General features: G+C 46.5%; 3 protein-coding genes across 4 annotated transcripts in view; 2 read left to right on the top strand and 1 right to left on the bottom strand.

Moving 5' to 3' along the window:
• Positions 1-858, top strand: part of LOC137429532 (Wilms tumor protein homolog) — a 22,515-nt gene extending 21,657 nt beyond the window's left edge. Inside the window, 2 exon segments of the mRNA XM_068119506.2 lie at positions 222-314; positions 620-858. Of these exon segments, the coding sequence (XP_067975607.2) occupies positions 222-314; positions 620-741 (215 nt within the window). The 3' untranslated portion in view covers positions 742-858.
• SMPD2 (sphingomyelin phosphodiesterase 2) overlaps positions 1-27,265 on the top strand; it is a 612,478-nt gene that overhangs the window by 349,866 nt on the left and 235,347 nt on the right. The gene's annotated exons all lie outside the window — the stretch shown is intronic.
• Positions 11,843-27,265, bottom strand: part of LOC137429580 (gamma-parvin) — a 74,145-nt gene continuing 58,722 nt past the window's right edge. Inside the window, exons 10-13 of the mRNA XM_068119603.2 lie at positions 23,737-23,802; positions 15,015-15,116; positions 12,716-12,794; positions 11,843-12,583 (exon numbers count right to left, since the gene is read on the bottom strand). Of these exons, the coding sequence (XP_067975704.1) occupies positions 12,507-12,583; positions 12,716-12,794; positions 15,015-15,116; positions 23,737-23,802 (324 nt within the window). The 3' untranslated portion in view covers positions 11,843-12,506. The remainder of the gene's footprint in view (positions 12,584-12,715; positions 12,795-15,014; positions 15,117-23,736; positions 23,803-27,265) is intronic.

Below are 27,265 nucleotides of genomic sequence, written 5' to 3'. Positions count from 1 at the left end.
CTCAATTTGCCGACCTCGGAAGGATGACAGGCTGAGTCAATCCCCCTGGTGTTCAATTCCGCGATCGACCGGGATTCAAACCCAAGATCCTAGGAATCCCAAGCCGGCGCCCTAACCGCTAAGCCAACACCAGGCTTATTTTTAAGCATTAGATGGTTGCAATTTTGTAAAGGACTTTACTGTAAATAATGGAGTGATCCCATTGGGTGTTTGTGATGCAGGAGTAAAGCCTTTCCAATGTAAAACGTGCCAACGCAAGTTCGCCCGGTCAGACCATCTGAAGACTCACACGAGGACACATACAGGTAAACCAAGTGCGTACTATTTTATTACCTTTTTGTTCCGCCAACCTCCTTAACAACTTAATCCTTACAAACTTTCAGCACCAGATTAACACTGAACTTGTGCAAAACTCATCAAATGTACCACAAAAAAACCGAATTAATTGGAGGAGTTTTGTTGGAAGTATAATTTTTTTGGGAGATTTCTCATCAGCGGCACTGGAATATTGGGGGAAAAAGTCTCAAGTGGGATGATTTACTGTGAAGGTTCATGAAAAATGTTTGCGGAGCTCAAAACGTTGCTCCAGATGCCCTCCTGCCCCCATGTCACACCACAGGCGAGAAACCATTTTGCTGCCGCTACCCGACCTGCGAGAAGAAGTTCGCACGTTCGGATGAACTGGTCCGCCATCACAACATGCACCAGCGGAACCTCACCAAGATGCACTACCCCATGTGACACCGCAGCAGAAGCTCAACCCGTGGGCCAGTCGGGTCTGCAGGACGCACCATGAGCCCAAAGCCTTCCCTTTGGAGCCCTCATGGAATATCTGCGTTTCACCCCAGTAACCCCTCTCCCTGCTGATTGACTTGTCATCATATGAGGCGTCAACAGTGCTCTCCACCAGCTGAAGTTGGGAATTCGATATTTATTTGGTTTTACCTTTCCAGATAACGAAACAAAGCAAACGGTGTATATATATTCCTCACCTTTTCATATGAAACCATTACCTGCATGACCTAAGCTGAGCCTAACCCATCCTGAGCCAATAATGATCTAATGTTTCAAAATATGTCCACCTCGAGCCACAGAACCGAATCTTCTTCTTCTTTGTGAACTTTCTTTTCTCCATCTCGTATTCCTACTAAAAAGCTTTCAATAACATAATGGGAAAAATAAATGTAATATTTGACATTTGCACTAAGTATATCTCATAAGATTGATTACATTACTCAAGTTGCATCGGATTCCTTTGATTGGAGATGCTGGGGAAGGTGGTGACGTGAATACTGTACACAGACATGTTATCCTTCCATAGAAGTAAAATGCTGAAGTTGACGCTCCATCCGGCTGGTCCAACATGAAGTGAGTCTGGAAGGAAGTTCAGGTTTTTTTTGGGGTTTTTTTTTGTATACAAGGTCAAGGCTCGTGTAAGAGCTAACATTGATCACAAAAAGACAAACTGACACATAAAACATATGATAAAGGGAGCGGGAGAACAAGATGGAGAGCAGGGACATCGGGATATCTGTGGGAGGGAGTAGGCTTGGGGGGAGGAGGCATGGGAAGGGGGGAGGGTGTGGGAGAGGTAAAAAAAAAACATGGACACTGCTAGGACTTCCAGGAACGAATAAACTACTGTATTTCAGCGTTTAGCTTCACCCCTTCAAATCATGTATGTGTTTTATACCATGTTGTTGCTTTCTAAGGTGTATATTCCGACTCGTGGAACGCATGGACGCCATTCTGTTTGAATGTTTTGCAGTCTGCTGTGCACCATATGCTGTTACCTTTAAATAAAGGATAAAAGGAATACACCTTTCCTGTCATTTCAGGCCAACATTTGTGATCCAGCTGTGTGTGCGCTAAAGACAAGTTACGAGGGCTCGTCCGTAGGCCCAGCATTATGAGCTGATCGGAAGGCCTAGATGATATGTGCACCAACTAGCTGGGTTTTAATCTTCTCTCACCTATAAACTGTCATTTTGGTGCTTCGCAGGCAGGGTGAAGCATCAATATGCGTGCCGTTTTTTTTACCTTCAGTTGAACGTCAGGCCTGACCAGTCGGTTGATGAAAGACCTGGACCCACAAAAAGGTGGGAATAATTGGGGCCATTAAATAAATAGTATAGCCATAGGCCCAACGCTGAGGTGTAGTAATATATAACATAGAAACAGCAAAGGTGATGGTTCAAATAAAGTTGTTAAATGTGTGGAGTTCCCTGAGCACATCTTTGTGCCTTTTGTCTTTAAATGTGAATCAGCCCATAAAGGTATGTTTTTTTCGACTGGCTCTAATTACTTAACTAGAAAGCATCTGAAAATGCAAAGCCCGTCCAGGTCCGTTTGTATTCAGACGTCTTCTTCTTCTTTTTCCTGCGAAAACAGTTTAAAAAATAATACAAAATGGGAATTGATTATTTTATGCATCCTTGACCTTTGAGATTTAGATCTGAAAGATCTTTAGATGACAAAACTGAAATGGTAAATTTAAATGTCAGGTCAATTGGATGAAAATTGAAGATTTTATGTGACGCTGACCTTTGACCTTTTGAAAAAAAACATTATTCTCCGTATTATCAAAATTAAGCTTTGGTGAAAATTTGATGACAAAACTATTGTAAAAAACAGTTACGGCCCTGATAGACACACAGACAGAGAGACAGACAGAAGTGTCATCCTGGTGTATCACAGGTGTATCATCAATGTGAAGTTTTCTTGATCATGTAAAACCAGTACACTCTGAATCCCTGCACACGTTTGTCTTTCTCATTTATATGCACCTGGGTGAGTCAAAGCAAAGGAAAATTTTGATGACACAGGTCGAAGCTCGTGAAGAGCTGAAAAACAGAGGATGGAACAGGAGGATGTAACTGCCAACAGAGTATGGAACTGGCAGTGGGGTGGAGGTGAGCAGGCGGCGGTAACACAGACACACAAGAGAGTTCATAGAACACCTTACCCCACGCAGTCTCCGATAAATATTATAATACTAGATGGTATTCATAGAATACTTACCCTGCGCAGTCAACTTGTTGAGAGCCAACTCTTCTGTTTTTGGACATTTTTTTCTTTGATCCAAAATGGCTGCCAGACCACGTGAGTGATGACATAATAAATTTATATTCTCTAATATAATTGTTGCATAGATCACGCTCAATACATTTCAAACTGATCAGACTAAGCGCTGTCCCTGTCGAATTATGATGTCATAATTATGGCACCAATGAAGTCATCGTTAACAACACCTATTCCCCATATGGAGTTCTTTACAATGAGCCATGTTTCATTTTCTTCCATGCAGCGGTTTTGGAGATATATAGAGGTGCAACATTTTTCGGTTTTTCCAAGATGGTGCCTGTACCACATGACCTATGACGTCATGATTATCATTAAAATATTCTGCAGGAGGAGGCGCTCCTATGGTGAAAATTTCGTGCCCATCAGACCAACAGTTGCTGAGAATTTTTTTTTCACAATGATTGGATAAGTGTACTTGTTGAATTATGACGTCATAATGAAGGCACCGATGACATCATCATTAACATATCTTATTCCCAAAGGGGAGTACTTGACAATGAGCCATGTTTCAATTTTTTCCATGGAGCGGTTTCAGAAATATAGAGGTGCAACTTTTTTAGATTTTTCCCAAGATGGCGTCTGCACCACGTGACCTATGACGTTATATTTATCATAAAATAATTCTACAGGAGGAGCTCCACATATTCTGAAAATTTTGTGTCCATCGGTCTCACAGTTGCAGAAGAATTTTTGTTTTATTCATACTGACCAGATCAAGCGTTGTACTTGTCGAATTATGACGTCATAATTAAGGCACCGATGACATCACCATCAACATATCTTATTCCCCATGGTGAGTACTTGACAATGAGCCATGTTTCATTTTTTTCCATTGAACGATTTGGGAGATATAGTGTAACGTTTTTCCAAGATGGCATCCATACCACGTGACCTATGACGTCATAATTATGAATAAAAAAATTCCACAGGCGGAGGCACTTCTATGGTAAAATTTAGTGTCAATCGGACCAACGGTTGCTGAGAAAATGAAATTTAAAAATGCAGACACGTACGGCATAGGGTGATCCACAATTTTTTTTTTTTGACATGTCATGTGCTCACCCTCCAGAACTGTTCCAATACCTAAAAAAACACTGCTGTTGAAATAAAAATGAAATTGAATAATATTTATGGGTAGCTCATGGTCATCAAAGTTTCCCCATCTGGTCTTACACTAACGTCTTACATTACCATGGACATTGAAACAGTTTCTGATTGACGCATACTTTTACAGGAATTTTAAGTTGAGTTATGGAGACCCTGCAATGCAGTTATGAATTCCCGCGACTCAGCATGTCATCCTTATGAGGTCGGCAGAAATGAGTACCAGTTCACTGGTAATTCCCTGTGTGTCGCAAGAGGCGACTAACAGGGTTGGTGGCAGGAAGGGCATTCGGCCATAAAACATTGTTTCAAAAAGGGGACCACGGTACCCGAAAAAGGCCAACCCCTGATCTGCGGGGGAACATGGCCTCTAAAGGTGGTTCTTTCTTCTTCTTCCTGCTCACAGACAGATAAACACAGCATGCACCACACCCGCATGGAACTGGAACTCGCCAAGACAGTTTTGGGGAGAGGTGACAGGGCAGAAAAGCAAGATGTTAACGGATACAATGAATAGCTCACTCAAGTCAGGATAGGTACCTAGAGGATTGGAGAATAGCAAATGTAACATCGTCATAATGGTTCATGGAGTACGATCGTACTCCATATGTAGGGGTGGCATGGGAAAACGAGGCCGCCCACTTACATGTACAAAACAACATGCTTAAAAACTATGATAGAGTGAAATCATAAGCATTTAAAAGCCATATCCTTCATTCTTGAAAGTTTTCACAACTGACGAGAAATACACCAGAATATCATCATGAAAAATACATCCTCAAAATGTTGATAAATGTCACCGTGCTCAACACAATTATGGCTGAAGCAATTACCATGATTCTAAATGAAGAAAGCAATATTCTCTCTTGGGTATTACACCCGTATCATGACAAAAAATGTTTTTAATGGGATTCAAAAATTAATACACAACAAAAACACACTGACGAGATGACGTCACGTTGACATGACAACGCACGGCCACATTTTACACTCGTATAATACAGACTTGGCATTTAATATGGAATATTTTTTTTGTGGCAGTGAACTTACTTTTCAAGATGACTTAGAACCAAATGTTCATTAGAATTATGTTGAAAGTATTCTAGATTTTGTTAACGTGACCTTTAAAAGAAACAAAAACCACATTTGACATTTTGAAGCAAATAAATTGATCCTTGAAAGTGATGTAAACTGATATCGAACTCAATTCACGGACAGTACTATGTTAAACTTCTGTACGTTTTCCAGAAGTATCTCTTTATTTTGGACATTAGCCAAAAAAAATTTCAACAAAAACAAAAGTTAAATTATGACTGAGATTACGGACAGTAAAATTACAGTTCAGTACTTCGTGTAACCCCCACGAGCATTCAGGAGAGCACGTACACGTCGAGGCATGCTGTTCACGAGATTTGCCAAGGTTTGGACAGGAATCGCTTGCCATGCAGTGACAATAGTCTGCTGCAATTCATGCACAGAGGTCGGCTGCTGGTCCAAGTTGTCGATTTGACGCGTTAATTCTGCCCACAAGTTCTCTATCGGATTCATATCCGGGGACATGGCAGGCCACTCCATATGCTCGACACCACGGTCAGCAAGAAAGTGTTGGATCATGCAAGCACGATGAGGCCGTGCATTGTCATCTTGGAAGACAAAGTTTACTCGAAAGGCTGCACGAGCAAATGGAAGCATTGTTTCTTCCAGAATGGCCCTGTACTTGAACTGGTTCAGGTTTCCATTCAGAACAACCAGGTCAGTTTTGCCCCCTGCATGAAAAGCAGCCCAAACGGTCACCCCACCACCTCCAGCTTGGACTCTTGGCACAATACAATCTTCGTTGTAGGCTTCATGCACTTGTCTGCACACTCGGTTGCGGCCATCTTGACGATAGACCAGAAATCTAGACTCGTCACTGAAGGTCACGTGATTCCAGTGTCCTGGCTGCCATTGACGGTGCTCTCTGGCCCACTGCAATCGGCACTGGCTGTGTTGTCTGGTCAGGCGTGGCTTTCTCAGGGGACGCCTGGCACGATAGCCTGCTTGAACCAGTCTTTGGTTGACTAGCCTTCAGGATACAGGCACATTTGTCAGTTGCTGCCACTCAGCCCGAAGCCGATTAGCTGACTTTGTATGGCCATTGCAGACTAATCGGTGCAGCTGGCGATCATCTCTCCTCGTGGTTCTGCGGGGACGTCCTGGCCTCGGTATTGGAGTAGGGACACCCCTCTGAGCATTTCTTTTCAGGATCTTTGACACCTGACCTTGAGTGATGCCATACTGCCGAGCAATAGCACGCTGTTTCATGCCGGAATTTCGTAAAGCCACCACTCCATGACAAACAGCATTGTCGAGTTGACGGACCATCTCCAGAGGAAGCGGCAATAACTTTTGTAGATGTGCAGCAGTTGTTTTCCACTAATACAGAACGCAACGACCCTTATATACCCGATTGTGAAGCCAATTGTAAAATGTACCTGTCCTTACATTTTGTCACGCCACCTGTGATATTATCCTGTTATTGACTTCTTGCTGCGAAAGACAATCAGTGACATGGTTCTTTTAACAAAGAAATCACCGAAGCGTAAAAGAAACTCACCAGATTGATATACTGAGTTCAGAAAGTAAACCCAAGTCAAAAAAATATATATATTCCATATTAAATGCCAAGTCTGTATATCCGCCAGAGCTTTGTGAAGATGGTCCTTGGAGGAGAGTGTTCAATGTTCATTCTAGATTGTAATCACCAATCGGAGAGTTACACCCGCAGTATTTCTCATTTTCTGAAGGAACCAACTGAAACAACTGTAACTCTAAATGTGTGGATGGACCTCATACAAAGGTGGATTAAACAAATCAGGTGATTTAGCGCTTTTCTTCTTTGTTTTCCATCTCTCTTGTGCTGTCGTCCTGCATACACCCAATGTAAACGGCGTTTGCCCACATTTTTTTCAGCACCTCAGCGTTTAGGGGAACATGGGGTTAGTTGAAACATTGCAGTTTTCAAAGAAAGCAGGGATGATGTCTCGATGGTGCTGCCATCTAGTGGTAGATCCTTATTGTTTTCAATACAAAAAGGAAATGAGTTGTTCTGAAGAGAAAGGTAGGTATGGTTTTTGCAATTCTGAGTATATATTTATTTATCTTTGAGGAAAAGTTATTTTACCTTGATGATGTAATTAGATAAAGGTCAATACCTTTAATGTATTTATATATACAGGTAGTAAGCTACATTATGAGGCGGACTAGATCTTATACCTTTAGCATTGTTATGTACTGTACATAAGATTGTCACATCGCCATTGGAGGGTTAGTTGGAACAGAAAGCATGTGGTTCGTTGAAACATGTTCCAACTAACCCCACATCCTATATTTTACACTATTGATGTTTCTCAGACACTCCAGCCATACCAAAGCAAAGGCTGAGCATCCTATATTTTCATTCCCTGACCCTGACAAGGTTGAAGAGTGTTGTCATGAACACAAAGACATTGTAATGAAACTGCCAGCCCCATACAAAAGTGGTGGTACAAAGCGTTGCTCATCAAAACTTGTCTTCCCAGTAGATTTCGCTGCCTACAAAACCAGACTTGGTGTGTCAATACCGAGTGTAATCAACATATTTATCTGAGAATAATTCATTATTCTATGGTTTTAAGGCTTAATTCTATGGTTTAAGGCTTAGTCGTGTGACTGAAGTTTAGGTTAGGCCTCTAAAACCATCGAATAATGAATGTTACAACTTACAACACAGCATGTTACAACTAACCCCATGATCGGGGTTAGTTGGAACACTTTATAGTTGATACATGGTCATCGAACTTGATATACACATGTAACTATCAAATATTCGCACTGCTTAATATGTTATAATTGTAGCACATATGCATATATATGTAGTGGAATATCTTTTGTTTTTATTTTTAAAAACATTATGTAATAAAGAGTTAATGTTCCAACTAACCCATTATTCCAACTAAGACCCTGATCACCCTTTAGAACCAACCCTAAGACCCCAAGTACCCACAGAACCCTTTCGACCCTTTGTAACCCTACGACCCTAAAAGGGGAATCCAAACGCTCAGACCACCTCAACGCTAATCTCTCATTTGATACCTCACAAAATAGATATGATGTCTTTTTCCGATTTGCGATTTTTTATTCTTGGAAGGTGAGGGATTTGGATGTTTCATGCTACACCAATGGCCGAGATATCTGAGGGTTGCTCGAAATTGGACGAGGTTTGTCCAAAATACCGGAGTGTGGATGGAGCTACAAGATGCTTGCTTTTGTGTTTGGAACATTTTACAGGGAACTGTTATGAAACAACATAGATGGCTAGATCTTGTGGTTATCCACCACGACTGAGAGAGGATTTCACCCCCACAATTAAGCAGAAGAAACAGCCATCGCTCAAAAAGGTAAGACCATCTCTACCGAACTATCAGCATATGGACACAGGGAATTTCAGCTGGAGATTTCAAACACCTGTGTTGGCCTGCTGATGACCAGTCTCACCTCGCCACCACAACTCACTCCCCCCCCTCTCCCCCCCCCCCCCCCGCCACCCACCTTCCCTCCATCCCCCATCCACTGGGGAGGGACATCGATCAGACATACGGACATGCATACGTACGGACATGTCCTACATACGGACACGACACGACACAGCACAACCACAGACACACATGGCTCCAAGGAAAATTGGAAACCGGACGATCCTGTAACATTCAGGACACCTGGTCAGCCTGCTACGGTGGGACAAAGCATTCGTCGTCCATTTGGTCAGCAGTGTCCGATTGTGCCTGGGCGGTGTCCGAGTGTGCCTGGGCGGTGTCCGAGTGTGCCTGGGCGGTGTCCGAGTGTGCCTGGGTAGTGTCCGAGTGTACCTGGGCGGTGTCGGTGCTGTGTCATGCCCATACTGTGTCATGTCCGTGCTGTGTCGCATCAGTGTTGTGTCGCATTCGTGTTGTGTCGCATTCGTGTTGTGTCGCATCCGTGTTGTGTCGCATCCGTGTTGTGTCGCATCCGTGCTGTGTCGTACCATATTTTTTCTGGAGTAATATAAATGATTTATCAATTAATACAAAATCCCCAATAAACCATCAATTGAACGGAAAAACAAAACTTACCAATCTGTAGTGAACATACGACCGACCAGCATTTTCTTCTGCACTACGAACATATTGTTACGTTTATGGGGGTAAGTAAGAGAATACCATAGGAAAGGTAGGATTGAATAGAAATAGTATGGACCATGTGACATGCAGGAGCATTCTCAATGTACTAAGTAGGGAAAATGTCGCTTAAAGTTGTGTTTATACAAGGGATGATCATAGGAGGTTATGTTCATCATACGAGGGATGATGATGTGTTAATTAGTAGTAGGGATTAAAGATAATTTCCCCTGTTCGTGATATCCTGTGTGGCCATCCCTAACATTTAAAACAACCGCCGGCTAGTACTCATGCTCCATGGACACATATGGCAAAGACCCGCCGAGGAGAGTCGGCGCGAAAGGGGTATGATGGGTGGGGGAAACGGAGCCAGCAGGCCAGGCCACCCATCCCTCCCCTTCCCCCTGAGTGACGTGGCCAGATGACGTAGGCGGGCGAATAAGAAGTTCACGATTGGTTCGTTTTGGAGGGAGAGTGAGAGCAAGAAGTTTCGCCATGATTTCTGCGTCCTTGGAGGAGAGCGTTTTGTGTGGCAATCGTGAGGGAGCTTTGAATGTGGACTCTTTGGGGGAGCTGGAGGCCATGCTGTCCTTCCCAAACGGAGGAAGTTGAAGAAAGGAGAGGAAACTTTGAGGGACTGGAGAGAAAGAGGGCCGTCTATGCCACTCATCTCACTCCCAGGTGCCCTCGGCGTTCAGTTTTGCCGCCTTTTTCCGAGCTTTGAATCCGTGTGGAGGTACCCCAAGTTTGCATTTTTACCTCAACCTTATTTTCGTTATTTTCATTCCACACCTTTATGTTCTTGTAAATAATTATCGTTACATTTTCGTTGTCATTTTCTTGGTTGGGTTTCGGAACAAACCCGTGTGTTAGTGAAGTTAAACCCTTCATGTTTCTTCCATCCCATGCTCGTCATAACCACAAGATTGGGAGATCGCCTCGGTAGTTAAAGCTGGTTCGGTTCATCCATCCTAGGCTGGTGATAACTAGCTGCGGACACGACAATATCATTTGAACATCATCTTCATCTGAATCGCTCGCACAAGGCTCTAAACGATACGGCTCCACAATTTACCCGAAAGCGTATCCATCACTAATTTTTTCTCCAATAGTTTCTTCAAAATCCCACTGATCCGATTCAACAAACTGAGAACCTAAAGAGTTGCTAATGACGCTGGAATCAGTATCAGAATTTGAGCTCGACATGCACTGTTCTCTATGTAAACTGCTATTTGGATCAAGGTGAGTTCATAGTGTGACGTCACTGGTGAAATCGAAACTGGACACTTTAGGGCTGTTCTTGCACTTTGTGATTGGCAAAAAAAAATTCAAAAATATTTTCCCTTCAAATTAGACCGTGATTAATGATTTTCAATGGTTTTCAGAAGATACCTCTGATTTCAATGGATTTCAGAAGATTTCAATGGATTCCTCTAACCCCTAAAACAACTCTGTAGAAGCTTAGAACCCTGTAGATCCCATAGACCCCATTACAAAACCCATAGGACCTGTTAGACATCTGTCTGAGGGCCTCTGCAATAACACTTGAGGTTCACCAGTCAAAAGCCCCCCATTGGCAAATCACCTCAGTACAAAGCTAAGAAGCCTGGTGTTTAGGTGTTTAGGTTTAGGTGACTGGCTTCAACCCTAAAAGGCCTGTGCTTTTTCGGAGGCTCAAAAGACAGGGGGTTGGGAGGGGTGGTGAAGGGGAAGGGCATGATGCCCCCCCTAAGATCTCAGCTATAGATTGTTCGATTGTTACCAAACTTGGCATGCGCATAGTGCTCGCTATAACAAATTTGGTATCAAAAGATGAGCAAGACTCAAAAGAAAACGTCATAAAATGGCGCAGTGTAATCTCGAGCGGTTGCTAAGAAATCGCTAAATTCATGGAGAGGGGCCATTCATGGAGAGCCGCCCCCCCCCCCCCCCCAGTCCTTTTAGGGTTAAGGTTTTAGGGTCTTGAGTTTGAGCCCCTATCGGACCGATGAAATAACACCAAGTGGATTGACTCAGCCTGTCATCCTTCCGAGGTCGGAAAAAATGAGTACTAGCTTACAGGTAAGGGGCACTGCGTCAGTGACACAGCCACACTTCCAAAATAATGATGCAACCAGCAGCTACAGACTACATATGAAACAACAACCAAGGTTAAAGGATACAAAATGTAGTTAATTAATTTAATTTATCTCTTCTTTTCTTTATGTTCTGTTCATCTTGGTTAGTGGCAAAGAGAAAAGCCCCACGTGGCAAAGAGAAACTAGTGTCCATGACAACAATTTCACCCAATTATAGTCAAATAGGATATTTTCATGATTTTATTTTTGCCAAACCTCATGAATTTTTCAAGATATCAGATTGATACTTACACTGCTTATTTTTTACACATGTGTGGTATATGTGTTGAAAACATGGTCAAAATTAGTCAAAGATCAAGGTCAGTCTCATCCAAAACATGTAAAACACCAAATAGGTGGAAATTAGAAAGTGGATCAACCAAATTTATTATGCACAACATTTCATCATGTAAAACACGTGATAGGACAAATTTTCCAAATTACCAAATTGCTGTTTCCATGGCAACTATTGTTTATTTGGGTTTCACAAGTATCGTGCTGTGCCATCTTTCTTGCTTGTCGTTTGTCTGTCTGTGAGGAGGATATCTCAAAAAGTTATGGACGGATTCGAACGAAACTTAGTGGACAGGTTGCATGTCTGCAAAGGACAAATTGTTTAGATTTTGGCGAAGATCCGAATGCAATATTTTGTATTTTCAAAGTGATTCTTCACCATTGAGAGACGGGGCCAAAATTATATATGGCATTGTATTTCAAAACGTTGTGGACGGATTGTGACAAAATTTGGTGGATGAGTTGGTTAGGTGACAAGAACAAGCAGATTAGATTTTGATTCAGGTCCGAATGCAGATCCGGCCTATCAGTGGGATACAAAACATACTGTTCAGCTTGGCGGAGGAATGAGCTCTACCGAGTGACGGATTTAATGACAGAAATGCAATTCGGTGCACAGCATTACCCACAAATCCTTTCTCAAATCACTATTAAAGATGAGAAAAGTAACAGCAGGGGGCCTGTCCTGTGAAGCAAGTACATACGTGATGATAAACAGAATCTCGTGTCTATTTCATGCTCTAGTTTTGTGTTTTGAGTACAACACGTGCAGAACCTTCATCAGCGACTTCGTCTCCACATTCACAATATCTGCAGAGGGAATTGTTAGTGGCAGATAAAACGGTTATAGAGAAGTCATTGAATACATGAGAAGCGTTCAAATTAAGTTTATATTATTTTCCAAACGATCAAACTCATAAGTCACATGCTCAGTATAAGAACCTTCTTTAAGAACTCCCCAGGAGGTGTGTGTTATTTCTGATTCTTCAATCAGCTCGAGAGCCACTTGCACATTGCGTGTCTGCAGAAAAGAAACATGATTTTATGTCTAATTTACACCATTAACACACACATTGAAAAATTAGCAATGAAACATATTGTTACAGAAATTGCCGAGGTGGCAAAATGTGGGCTATATTAGAATAGTTATTTCATAGTATGTTAGAGTTAGTGTGATGTAATTCCCGTGAGAGATAAAATGTGTGGAGCAATAAAGCTCTCATCCTCCCGTACTAATGTGTGTGTCTAAGCCCCATCCTACATTCTTGAACTTTCCCCATCACATATGTCGTCATGAACTTTTCCATTTTCAGCAACCAATCAGCACGGCCCCCGACGGCGATGGAAAAGTGGCCTAAAGGTCGAGATGTCTGATAAACAAGGCCTTCCATCATCACCTGTCCAACCTGTGTAATTGTCCCGGCTTACCAGCCAATAAATGCAATAACTTGTCATCTGTTACACTGCGTCAGCCAATAATGGACATGCTCCATGGATGGTTGGATCAGATCCGTGGGAGGTAATAAAAGCGCAAGACACCATGCGCTGGTAGTCCTTGGTTGCTGACAGGTGCGCAATCTTCTCTCTCTTGGTTTGGTGTGTGTGCTGTTTGTGGTTGGCGGTGGCTGCTCGTGGTTGGTGGTTCGAGATGTGGCACTAGGTGATTCATGGTTTCACAAGTCCTGGTGGTGAGGCCAGTGAGAGCAGCAACGGGAAGCTTGCACCAAGCATGCAACACATTCTTCTGACGCCTCTCTTTGTTTGGGTGGTGTATAGGCATCAGACTACTGCCTTGATCGTTCCCCAAAAAAAAAAAAAATAACCTGGGTTACATACATGAAGCAAAACCATGCGTACTGCTTATGTGCATATATAATACATTGATTGCACTGCCACATAGGTTATATAGCTCAGATAATTCCAATTGAACTGGCCCATAGGCTGACACCAGAGCCCTAAGGCGTGAAGCCTGTGGCCTATCCTATGTGTAATATCACCTTCACAAGGCTCATGACGCCCATCAGCTCCAACCATTCTATATTTGATGGTCCTTTTAACAGTTGCTTCGGTTGTTTTTCACTGAACGGAAAACATATAAGGAGGGAGGGCTTGGCGATTGTGAATATGACACTTCCGAAAATGTCTTAGACTTGTCAAAATGGTGGATGTATGATGGTTTTTTTCAGGTTACATTGTGTGTGGTGTCAGGCCTGCTGTCCACCCAAAGGGTGTCCACCCAACGAGTGGAGATACATACATACATACATACATACATACATACATACGCATGCCCCATTATATGTAGATTTCAGTTTTGATGAAACATTGTGTGGTCATTGGGAGCAGGCTCCATTGACGCCAAAGAATTGGCATATTAACCTGTTAGACGGCCAGATTGGGTTTGTGCTAAAGTACTTTAATAATTTTTCTGTACAGATTAAAGGCCGCCAGTCTGCCATCTTTGGTCGGATTACAAAACAAAATATTCGGCATAGGCATACTCTCAAGCATTGTCTTTGTGTCAAATTTGAACAAAATCGGTCCATGCATGTCTGAGAAATGGAAATGGATGTGTTCAATATCGACTATTTTAGAACTAAAATGGCCGCCAGTCTACCAGTTGGCCATTTTGGATCAGGTCGCAAAATAAAGTGAGATGCATGTGTATGCCACATCATATAACTGCTGTTATACTAAAGATTATTTAACCCCTAGGAGCCATAACCGCAATTATAGCCGGCGAAGCCGGTGTTGTGAATGAACGCGTACGTATTTTGTTGAAAAGCCAGATTTTGCTGGATCCCTTGAGAATTTCGAAGCTTTGACGCACCAAATCGCTCCATGGAGGCCGCCATCTTGCGGATGCGGAAGTATGCATAAACAATATTGCGAAAAAGTTCAATAGGAGTTTGTTTCACCCGTCTTTTTTTGATTCAAAATGTTATGCACCTCTAATGTGTAATTAAAATACTTTGAGGCTTTGGCTTCGCCGGCTCATTGCGGCTTTGCAGTAGGGTCATATTATTTTACCATCTCGTTCCGAGAGCTTCTTGAACACCCCTTGTAACACCTCAACTGAGAAATGACTTTTAAATTTTATGATATTGATGTTTATCTGCCACGGAATTTTTTTTTATTGAAACCTCATGTTGAGGATTAAGACTCAGGGTGGGTATTTTAATGGTGATAAATTTATTCTGAACCACATTTGGTACTTTAGTTTGCAGTCATGACACAGTACCTTGTGCTCCTTGCTCTCTGGGATCACGTGGTACTTGTACAGAGGCACGAAGAAGCCTTCGAGCTGTCCGACCAGTAGAATAAGCAGAACTCCATCTCCGAACTGTTGCAAAATGGACAGTGTGTCAGCATGGCCACACAAAGCGATGATTGAATGTGCTGCTCATTTGTATCCTGTGAAGGCCAATGACGTCCTGAACCGATTCCCTCATTAGATAAACGGTACCACTGGATATCGTAGTTGTGGCTGAACAAAAATGTATTTCGAGGCCTGAGACCTTCTATTGGATTCATATTCCTGTACATTTGTAATGCTCCTGCATTGTCTTATTTTTAAGCAAATTGTGGTAAAAAAAAAAAGAAGAGTTTTTTAGCAAATTTTTGAGCAAGCAGGGAAGTACGCACACTCCCCTCTAAGCTGTCTATGCTGGGTTTGAATCCCGACCCAGCAAATTCCAAATTCATACCACCTTCAAATCGACTTTCCGGCGACAGAGTGTCCAGGACTGGTTCTCGCCTTGAAGCATTTTACGACTTGATGTTGATTCTCTGAAGCTCTTTCAATATTATGGACCTACATTATTCCATTATTGTTGTCATAAAAAGAACAACTTGTGTGCATATTTTCAAATATCAACAATTAATATCAAACTTTTGTGTGAACAGAAAATCATTCTTACTAACAATAAAGTTTTGCCATTATCTACTTCACTCCCAAGCACTTTCTTTCTACCTTTCTTGTAAACTTTTATCCAGTGTAACTACTAGTGTAAACGTCATCATCACAAGTTTTTAAAAAACTGTTTCTCTCTACAAGAACGAGAAAACCTGAAAAAAACAAAAGTAGATTTTTTAAAGATTAAGGTATGATTCTTGAATTAAGGCTTACTAGAAACGGTACCCGCCCTATGGGCGGGGCTTCAATTGGGAGGGCAAATGAAAAGGCAAAATATCAGAAATTGAATGCTTTTTTAATTAAAACGATTCATGTAAACATCCGTTAAATCATATCACACGCAAATTATCAAAATCTAAACAGTATTTGAAGAATTTCAATAAAAGCCACATCACTGTTCATATCGGTAAATATTATTCCATCGTGTTTGGAAAATTGCAAAAATTGGAAAAAAAATTGGAAAAACAATATAGCCTATTTTACTCCAGGGGGTCCCAGGAATACCCACCCAAAATTTTGTTGCTATCAGTGCAGCCGTTTTTGCAGTACCCGGGACAATAACATTAGGCGGGAGTCCAAACCTGAAAATGCTGGAGACCAAAGCTGAAATTGGAAAAACAATATAGCCTATTTTACTCCAGGGGGTCCCAAGATTACCCACCCAAAATTTCGTTGCGATCGGTTCAGCCGTTTTTGTGGTACCTGGGAACGGACGGACAGACATACAGACAGACAGACAGACAGACAGACGGACAGACACAGACAGACGGACATTTGGTGAATTATAGTAAGATAACAATGTTTGTTTCAGAAAAAGAATGAGGTTGGGAGAAATGTGGGGAGGGAAGGAGATCTGACTCTCTGCTGCCCTCCCCTTTCAGGACTTGCAAAATTACATAATCCACCCCAGAATGCTCAGCACGCATGCGCATAACCCCTGAGCAGCAATGTTGGTCCAGGCATGTTTCTGTATTTTGCACATGCGAGATCAGATCTGTTACCTAAAATGGTTCACCAAGCTTCCAAAAGAAGCAGAACATACTTGGAAAAGTACCTGAGAAAAAGGGCTGTGCCTCTGCACAACGAGAGAGTTGGAGAACTTTTTCAGTTTGCCTAAAACATGGAGACCTTTCAGCTTTCCGTACTGCAAAATGCTGACAACGTGGATTGGTGCAAGCCGAAGGATCAAAGACGGGAATTCTACCAAAATGCCCGACGGATCGCTGCCAGTGAATGGACGTTTGCAATTGAAAAGACGATGGTGTGTGTGTGTGTGTGTGTGTGTGTGTGTGTGTGTGTGTGTGTGTGTGTGTGTGTGTGTGTGTGTGTGTGTATGTGCACAAGTGTGTATGTACGTGTGTTTGTGTGTGGGTGTGTGCATGTGTATGTGTTCACACTTGAGTATGAACGTGTGTATGTGTATGTGTGCATGCATTCATATGTGTGTGTGTGTGTGTGTGTGTGTGTGTGTGTGTGTGTGTGTGTGTGTGTGTGTGTGTGTGTGTGTGTGTGTGTGTGTGTGTCAGCAACGCAGCGTGTGATTGAGAAAGTGTTTTTTTCGTTAATGTGAATAAATGAAATTTGACATGCAGATCATACTGTGTATGTGTGAGCATGTATACGTGTGTGTCTGTGTGCGTGTGTGTGAGCACATGTGTTTTATATATCCACTGCCGCCACTCACTTGTTCAAACAGGAAATGATAGGAACTTCACACCTCTCACTCACAGTTATTTCCATATTCCTATGAGTGCGATTTGCATCAAGGAACAAACCAATTAATGTTAACCATTTTGAAATTGCCACTCTCGTTTAAATGCTGAAAATTATGTTCAAATGGCGATTTGATTTACACGTGTTGCCCCACTTCGTTTCGACGTCAATGAAAACGTACAAACAGCGCATGCGTGAAAGAGCTCATTAGCATTCATACGTCATTTCGAATGTCCCATAATAATTGGATCCACCTCTGCCATTCAAACGTCTAGTTTAACAAACATTCTTATGTCAAGTACAATTGTGAATAATATTGGCTTTACGGCATCGTGTAAGTTGTTTATCGATGTTTATTTTTGCATGTTCGTCATTCCCTCGTTTATTCTTTCAATCATTCATGTTAGCGAGCAGCTCAGAACACCCTTATGTTTAAATGGGGAGTTCATTCTGATGGTAATTAAATTAATCGGGGCCATCTACTTATTACGTAGGCATGTTGAGCTAAAGCAAGAAGATTAAAATGGAGAAAATGAAGTGATAGAAAGATGAGACGAGAGAGAATGAGGACAGGAGAGTGTGGGAGGAATGTGGACAGAATGGAAAAAAGTCTTGGAAGAGATACGAGTAAAGAGAGAAAAGGGAAGAGGCCTGTATGGAGGATATGGCAGAGGGGGCTCAACATTATACCATATCTGGGTATGCAATAGTTGATGGCATCACGACTAATAAAATTGATTCGAAAACGAATAAAAGAATAAAAGAAACTTTGAATTGTTAATTTTTAAAAAAAAGAGACATCACTTGTAGATGTCTGATTATGGCTGTTTTTTGCATGTCTCGTAACTATACTTGGGCCATGCAGTTGGACACCCATCTTACTATAATTCACCAAATGTCTGTCTGTCTGTTCCCAGGTACCGCAAAATGGCTGAACCGATCGCAACGATATTTTGGGTGGGTAATCCTGGGACCCCCTGGAGTAAAATAGGCCGTTGTGGCGGACACAAAAGCCCACTGGCGTGGTGACATCATTCCACGCACCAAGTGGGCGGTGGCCACGCCCGAGGGGTAGGCGTGGCCTCATGATATACACCGGGCGACCAGCCCGGAGGAGTTCAGTGTTACAGTGTAGTCTTACAATAAAGACGTTTGTATGTTACCGCTTGTCCGCTTCCTCCTTGCTCACAAGCAGCGCGCGTAACGCCGCGCTTTACTGGTGACCCTCGACGTTGGATCTGCCGTAGCGATCCTTCCGAACACGACGCCATTGCAATGGCCAACGACAAGGCAATGGCGATTAAACTTCCCGAATTTTGGGAGGCCCAGGCCGAAGTCTGGTTCGTTCAAGCCGAAGCCCAATTTCAGCTTCGGCGCCTCACCAACGACGACCTGCGCTACTGCCATGTCGTCGCCTCCCTCGGGCCCGGCACGGCCGCTCGAGTTGTGTCCGTCCTTCGCCACCCACCGGACGGCCACAAGTACGAGGCACTCAAGCGGCTACTCCTAGCCACGTTCGGCCTCACGGACGACGCACGGGCCGATCGCCTCCTGGATCTCCCCGAGCTCGGTGAGACGCGCCCGTCGGTCCGAATGGACCATATGCTGTCACTGTTGGGCGACGAAGCCCCCGGTTCGCTATTCCGGGCGCTTTTCCGTCGCCAACTTCCAGCGCAGGTTCGCCTCGCGTTGGCCGGGACCGGGCTAACGGAACCCCGAGCATTGGCGGCCGAGGCGGACAAGTACTTCGCCGCTTCGGACACGCGGGCGAGCGTTGGCGTGGCCGTCACGGCCTTCGACGCTGATGTTCCACAGCATCATCTTCTACAGCACGCTGATGTTCCACAGCATCATCTTCTACAGCACGCTGATGTTCCACAGCATCATCTTCTACAGCACGCTGATGTTCCACAGCATCATCTTCTACAGCACGCTGTGGTTCAGCAGCATGCTGATACGCACCTCGTGAACGCCGCCACGCCCCGCCCACCGCCGCGGCGAAAACCGCCACCGCGGGGAAACCCGTCGACTCCACCGGCCTGGCGGAGCCAGCCGCGCTCCTCCAGCTCCACCACCTGGTGCTGGTTCCACGCCAAGTTCGGCCACGAAGCTCGGCGGTGTCATCCGCCGTGCTCCTTCAACGGGTCGGGAAACGCCCGGGCCGGCGCTCAATTGTGGCGATGAGCGCCGGCCGTTCGAGCAGCCTGCTGTTCATAACGGACACCTTCTCCGGGCGCCGTTACCTGTGCGACACGGGAGCACAGGTGAGTGTCATTCCCGCCGGCACGTCAGACAAGCACGCCGCGGGTGGGGGCCCCGCGCTGCTTGCCGCGAACGGGACGCCCATCCGTACGTACGGAAAACGCTGCCTCTCTCTGCGGTTTGGAGGGCAGGTTTTCCGATGGACGTTCGTCACCGCCGACGTGCCCATGGCACTGCTTGGCGCGGACTTCCTGTGCGCTAATGGGCTCCTGGTCGACGTCAAGCGCAGACGGCTTGTCCAGGCCGAGACGTTCAGCTCGCTCGCATGTGCGTTGCCCAGCTCAACGAGCGGCTTGCCAAGCGGCTTGCCGAACGATTCGGTTCCGGCCACGTTGGTCTGTACGCTTCCGGCAGCGGACGCATTCACCCGCCTCCTCGCCGGCTTCCCGGCCCTCACGTGGCCCACCTTCTCGGCGGGGGCCGTCAAGCACGGGGTGGCCCATCACATCCCCACCGTCGGGCCACCGGTCTACGCCCGGGCACGCCGCCTCGAGCCGACGAAGCTGGCGGTGGCAAAAGCGGAGTTCGCTACCCTGGAGCGACTCGGCATCGTTCGGCGCTCAGAGAGCGCTTGGGCGTCGCCGCTGCACATCGTGCCGAAGCCCGGCGGGGGATGGCGACCGTGCGGGGACTATCGCCGTCTCAATGACGCCACGACTCCCGACCGCTACCCCGTCCCCCACATTCAGGACTTTTCCGCCCGTTTGGCGGGCAGGTCCTTCTTCTCGAAGGTGGACCTCATACGCGGCTACCATCAGGTCCCCGTCAGGCCGGAGGACGTCCCGAAGACGGCGGTCATCACGCCATTCGGACTCTTCGAGTTCCTGCGCATGCCCTTCGGTCTGAAGAATGCGGCTCAGGCGTTCCAGCGACTGATGGACAGCGTCCTGCGCGACTTGGATTTTGTCTACGTCTACCTGGACGATATCCTCGTCGCCAGCGCGTCCCGCGAAGAGCACCTACGCCACCTCCGCACGCTCTTCGAACGCCTGGGCCAGCATGGCCTGATTGTGAACCCCGCAAAGTGCCGGTTCGGCGCCGCCACAATCGATTTTCTGGGGCACTGTGTCACCAGGCACGGAGCCGTCCCCCTGCCGGCCAAGGTGGAGGCGGTGAAGGGGTTTCCGCGCCCCCGCACGATCAGAGGGCTGCAGGAGTTCCTGGGCATGGTGAACTTTTACCATCGGTTCCTGCCCCGTATCGCCCAGCTCCTGCGCCCCCTGCACGAAGCTCTCCGAGGTAAGCCGGGCAAAGGCGACGTTACCTGGACCGAGCAGATGGACACGGCGTTCACGGGCGCGAAGCTCGCCTTGGCTAACGCCACCATGCTCGCGCACCCGGCGCCCGATGCACCGATCGCCCTCACCACCGATGCCTCGGACTACGCGGTGGGCGCGGTGCACGAGCAATGGGTGCGTGGAGCTTGGCAACCGCTGGCGTTCTTTAGCCGGCAGCTTCGCCCGCCCGAACGCCGTTACAGTACCTTCGACCGCGAGTTGCTCGGACTTCACTTGGCGGTCAGGCACTTCCGCCATCTGCTCGAGGGCCGGGCGTTCACTGCCTTCGTCGACCACAAGCCACTGATCTTCGCGATGGGCAAGGTCACCGAGCCGTGGTCGGCCCGGCAGCAGCGTCACCTCTCGGCCGTGTCCGAGTACACGACGGACATCCAGCACGTCGCGGGGAAGGACAACCCGGTTGCGGATTGCCTTTCCCGGGCCGTCGCCCACGCAGTCCACCTCGGCATCGACTATGCCCGGATGGCAGCGGACCAGGCCGCTGACCCCGACGTCCAGGCCTTGCGGACCGCCGTCACGGGCCTCCGCGTCACCGAGGTGCCGTTCGACGGCGCGGGCGCGGCCCTCTTGTGCGACGTCTCCCTCGGGCGTCCTCGCCCCATTGTGCCCGCGGGCTGGCAGCGCCAGGTGTTTGACGCCATCCACGGCCTGTCCCACCCGGGCGCGAGGGCCTCCCAAAGGCTGATCGCCGACAAGTTCGTCTGGCATGGCCTCCGGAAGGCCGTCCGCGGCTGGGCCAGGACATGCCTCGCGTGCCAGCGCGCCAAGGTGCACCGGCACACCCAGGCCCCGTTGGCCCCGTTCACGGTGCCGGAACGCCGGTTTGACCACGTCCACGTGGACCTGGTGGGACCTCTGCCCCCCTCGCGGGGTTTCACCCACGTCCTCACCATGGTGGACCGCACCACCCGGTGGCCGGAGGCCGTGCCCTTGGCGTCGACAACGGCGGCCGATGTCGCGCAGGCTTTCATCGCCACCTGGGTCGCCCGGTTCGGCGCCCCCTCAGACATCTCATCCGACCGCGGCCCCCAGTTCACCTCGGAGCTCTGGGGGGCGGTTGCGCAGGGGCTCGGGGTCCGGCTGCACCGAACCACGGCCTACCACCCCCAGGCTAACGGCCTGTGTGAGCGATTTCACCGCTCATTGAAGGCCGCGCTCCGGGCCACCCTCCGCGACGGCGGCTGGGTCGACAGGCTCCCCTGGGTCCTGCTGGGCCTCCGGACGGCGCCCAAGGAGGACCTGCGCGCATCCGCGGTGGAGTTGGTCTTCGGGCAACCGCTGCGGGTGCCGGGCGAGTTCCTCCCCGACTCCACGGCACCATGGTCCGCGGCACAGCAGCGCTCCGCTCTGGAAGAGACCGCCCAGAGGTTCGCCCCGGTGCCAACGGCATGCCACGGGCACCCACCGACGCACGTCGCCCCGGAGCTTCGCACGGCGGAGTACGTCTTCGTCCGCCACGATGCCCATCGGACACCACTGCGGCCCCCGTACGACGGGCCTTTCCGCGTGCTGGAGACCGGGGCGAAGCACTTCACCCTGGACATCGGCGGTACTCCTGACCGCGTTTCGGTAGACCGCCTCAAGCCGGCCCACCTCGATGTGGACCATCCACCGCCAGTGGCCCGACCCCCACGTTGGGGCCGCCCTCCTGCGGGCGGACCCCCGGCACCACCCAGCCCCGCCGCCACGGCGCCCCCCGGTCCTGCACCCATCCCAGGGGCAGCCAGGGGCATCCCACCTGGTATCCCTGCACCCCGGACGCCGCCGATCGCCAGGGGGCGCTTCGGCCGGGTCATTCGACTGCCCCACAAACTGGCCCTCCAGGTGCGCGGGAATTCTGGGGGGGCGCGTGTGGCGGACACAAAAGCCCACTGGCGTGGTGACATCATTCCACGCACCAAGTGGGCGGTGGCCACGCCCGAGGGGTAGGCGTGGCCTCATGATATACACCGGGCGACCAGCCCGGAGGAGTTCAGTGTTACAGTGTAGTCTTACAATAAAGACGTTTGTATGTTACCGCTTGTCCGCTTCCTCCTTGCTCACAAGCAGCGCGCGTAACGCCGCGCTTTACCGTATTATTTTTCCATTTTTTTTCCCCAATTTTCCAATTATCCAGTTTTTCCAAACACGATAGAATAATATTTACCGATATGAACAGTGATGTGGCTTTTATTGAAATTCTACAAATACTGTTTAGATTTTGATGATTTGCGTGTGATATGATTTAACGGATGTTAATATGAATCGTTTAAAATAAAAAAGCATTCAATTTCTGATATTTTGCCTTTTCATTTGGGCCTCCCAATTGACGCCCCGCCCATAGGGCGGGTACTGTTGCTAGTGTATAAAATATGAATTTTTTTTTTTTAAAGTTTCTTTTCATTTCACAAAAAGCATTCAACAAACTCAGAAATTTATAAAATATGCTTGAAATCATTCCATTTTAATTAATATCACAAACTAGCAGTGAATTAGTACTTTTGCAACTCTTAAACAACAATTTAACTAAAAATCATCTATTACATGAAGGTGACGACAATTTTACATGTTTCAGTGCGGAGGTCCAAACACACCTCTCGGTGTGGTCCGAACACACGTCCATAAGATATGGACGAAAAACAGGTAAAAACTGAACAATGAAAGGAAAAACAAATTCCAGAAACCACGAAACACAACTTTGTGAAAGTGTTTCTGCACAGAACCTAAAGTGGTTGTTGGTTTAAATGCAATTTGTGGGGGTAAATGGTCCGACAAGCAGTGCACGTCCACATTACCTGTGCCAAGTTGTCCACGCTGAGGAACAGGTTCTTGAGATGCTTGTTTGCAAACTTCAAAAGTGCCTGCGGTGAACAGAAGCACTGAGAAGCAAGGGAGGAGACGCGCTCTCGCCTTGCTGTACGTTTCCGCTCGCTTGGGTTCAGGGTTAGGCCACTTGGATAGCAGCCTGGAAAAATAGCTCCTTCTGCCTTGGTTAGCAAAACACCGGATTTTTCAAAGTATTTTTCAATCCTTGACACAATAGAGGGATTTTGCCTTAACACAGCTTCGTTCTAGCATGTGATTTGCCTGGTTGAGTGCAGCACATGACGCTTAAACGTCCATCTTGTAAAACTGAATGGCTCATCAGTGTGAACCATTACATCATATCCTGCAGTTTCGACCCATTAATCTCAGTACTCTAGAATAGGCAGCTCAAGGTAGCAGTGACTGTGTGTACAGATACATGCATGTTCACACATACATACATACATATATACACACACATACATACATATATACACACACATATATACACAAACATACATACATACATATATACACACACATACATACATACATATATACACACACATACATACATATATACACACATACACACATATATACACAAACATACATACATACATATATACACACACATACACACATATATACACAAACATACATACATACATATATACACACACATACACACATATATACACACACATACATACATACATATATACACACACATACATACATACATATATACACACACATACACACATATATACACAAACATACATACATACATATATACACACACATACATACACACATATATACACACACATACATACATACATATATACACACACATACATACATACATATATACACACACATACATACATACATATATACACACACACATACATACATATATACACACACACATACATACATATATACACACACACATACATACATATATATGTGTATATATATATATATATATATATATATATATATATATATATATATATATATATATATATATATATATACATACACATACACATACACATACACACACACACACACACATACATACATACATACATACATATATACACACATACATACACTACATGGCCAAAAGTATGCGGACACCCCTTCTAATTAGTGGATTTGGCTGTTTCCATCACACCCATTGCTGACAGGTATATATAATCAAGCACACAGCCATGCAATCTCCATAGACAAACATTGGCAGTAGAATGGGCTGTACTGAAGAGCTCAGTGACTTTCAATGTGGCACCGTCATAGGATGCCACCTTCCCAACAAGTCAGTTCATCAAATTTCTGCCCTGCTAGAGCTGCCCCAGTCAACTGTAAGTGCTGTTATTGTGAAGTGGAAATGTCTAGGAGCAGCAACAGCTCAGCCACGAAATGGTAGGCCACACAAACTCGCAGAACGGGACTAGTGAGTGCTGAAGCATGTAGCGGATACAAATCGTCTGACCACGGTTGCAACACTCACTGCCGAGATCCAAACTGCCTCTGGAAGCAACGTCAGCACAACAACTGTTCGTTGGGATCTTCATGAAATGGGTTTCCATGGCCGAGCAGCCACACACAAGCCTAAGATCACTATGCGCAATGCCAAGCATTGGCTGGAGTGGTGTAAAGCTCGTCGCCATTGGAATCTGGAGCAGTGGAAACGTGCTCTCTGGAGTGATGAATCACACTTCACCATCTGGCAGTCCGACAGACAAATCTGGGTTTGGCAGATGCCAGGAGAACACTACCTGCCCGAATGCATAGTGCCAATTGTAAAGTTTGGTGGAGGAGGAATAATGGTCTGGGGCTGTTTTTCATGGTTCGGGCTAGGCCCAGTGAAGGGAAATAGTTCCAGTGAAATGAAATCTTAACACTACAGCATGCAATGACATTCTAGACGATTGTGTGCTTCCAACTTTGTGGCAACAGTTTGGGGAAGGCCCTTTCCTGTTTCAGCATGATGATGCCCCCGTGCACAAAGCGAAGTCCATACAGAAATGGTTTGTCGAGATCGGTGTGGAAGAACTTGACTGGCCTGCACAGAGCCCTGACCTCAACTCCATCGAACACCTTTGGGATGAATTGGAACGCTGACTGTGAGCCAGGCCTAATCGCCCAAATTCAGTGCCCGACCTCACTAATGCTCTTGTGGCAGAATGGAAGCAAATCCCCGCAGTAATGTTCCAACATCCAGTGGAAAGCTTTCCCAGAAGAGTGAAGGCTGTTTTAACAGCAAAGGGGGGGGGGGGGGGGGGGGGGACCAACTCCATATTAATGCCCATGATTTTGGAATGAGATGTTCGACGAGCACATATGGGTGCGATGTTTGGGTGTCCACATACTTTTAGCCGTGTAGTGTACATACATATGTACATACATATATACACACACATACATATTGTTGTGTTCCTGGTGATTAAAATCTTTACCAGGAAACAGATTAGCCAAGCAAGCTTTAACTCCGAAGGCGTTCAGTACAAATATGGCAGAGTTCATACACGTGGGGAGGGAGGAGGGTAAGGAGGAGGGTAAGGAGGAGGAGGGTGAGGATGCTGAAACTCACTTACCTCATGGATCCTGAGGGCAGCCTTCAAACCTGTGGAAATTAACTGAAGCGAAAACCGATGTAAAATGCACAGGGGAAAATAATGAAAAGATTTTAACGGAATGCCTGGACAAGAGAAACGCGACGATGAAACTAAAATCTTATTTGGGATCCCACACACCAGACTTACACACGGACGAAGGGATAATAAAAGGAATGAAAATAAATGTGTAAGTTATCGTGCACTCAGCTCGATTGGCGCCTTGGCAGCGATCGTCCTGTCTGAGCGCGCACTCCAGATGTGGCTCCGGTGTTGGTGGGAAGTAGGCCTCAATCCGACGTTTGCACGCTAATAGGCCTCACCGGGCATCCCGCTCACCCCGGCCTTGTGGTGTTCCAGCAGCAAGCCGCCCTCGTCCACGCGCAATCGCTCGCGATGTCCGGAACCAAGAGGAGAGAGTCAATGGTGGAGGAAGGCATAAGGGGCAATAGAGAGAGAAGGGAAGAGAGTCCAAGGTGAGGAGAAGGACGTCCGGGCGCGAAGGGATCCAGAACCAGAGGGAGAAGGGCAAAATTCCGGCCAGCCAGTTCTTTTATCGCTCGTGGTCTGACATCTCCGGTCCTCCCTACCAATCAGTCCGTCGCCTCTCGACCTCTAGAATGTTCTTCTGGCGTCAGTCCCTCACCATTGGCCGAGCGCTTCGCGCTCTCCTCCCAATCCCACCGGTCGGTGGCCAATCAGTACGTCGCTTCCTTGCTCTTACTTCACCACTCAGCAAGTTGCTTCTTGCTATGCTCCGGCCAATCCCTGTTCCCCAGGGCGTGGATTTTGGCCTGCTTGCTCCTCGGTGTATTTCCCCACAGTGTGGTTCACGGCAGTGCCCAAACTAACTGGCTTCTGGTTGGGTTTCCATTATTATTATTTGTTATGT

This window comes from Myxine glutinosa, chromosome 1, assembly GCF_964187855.1.
Source record: "Myxine glutinosa chromosome 1, kmMyxGlut1.1, whole genome shotgun sequence".
Lineage (NCBI taxonomy): Eukaryota > Metazoa > Chordata > Myxini > Myxiniformes > Myxinidae > Myxine > Myxine glutinosa.
The sequence above is the reverse complement of the archived record's forward strand: the minus strand, read 5'-3'. Positions and strand labels throughout refer to the sequence as shown.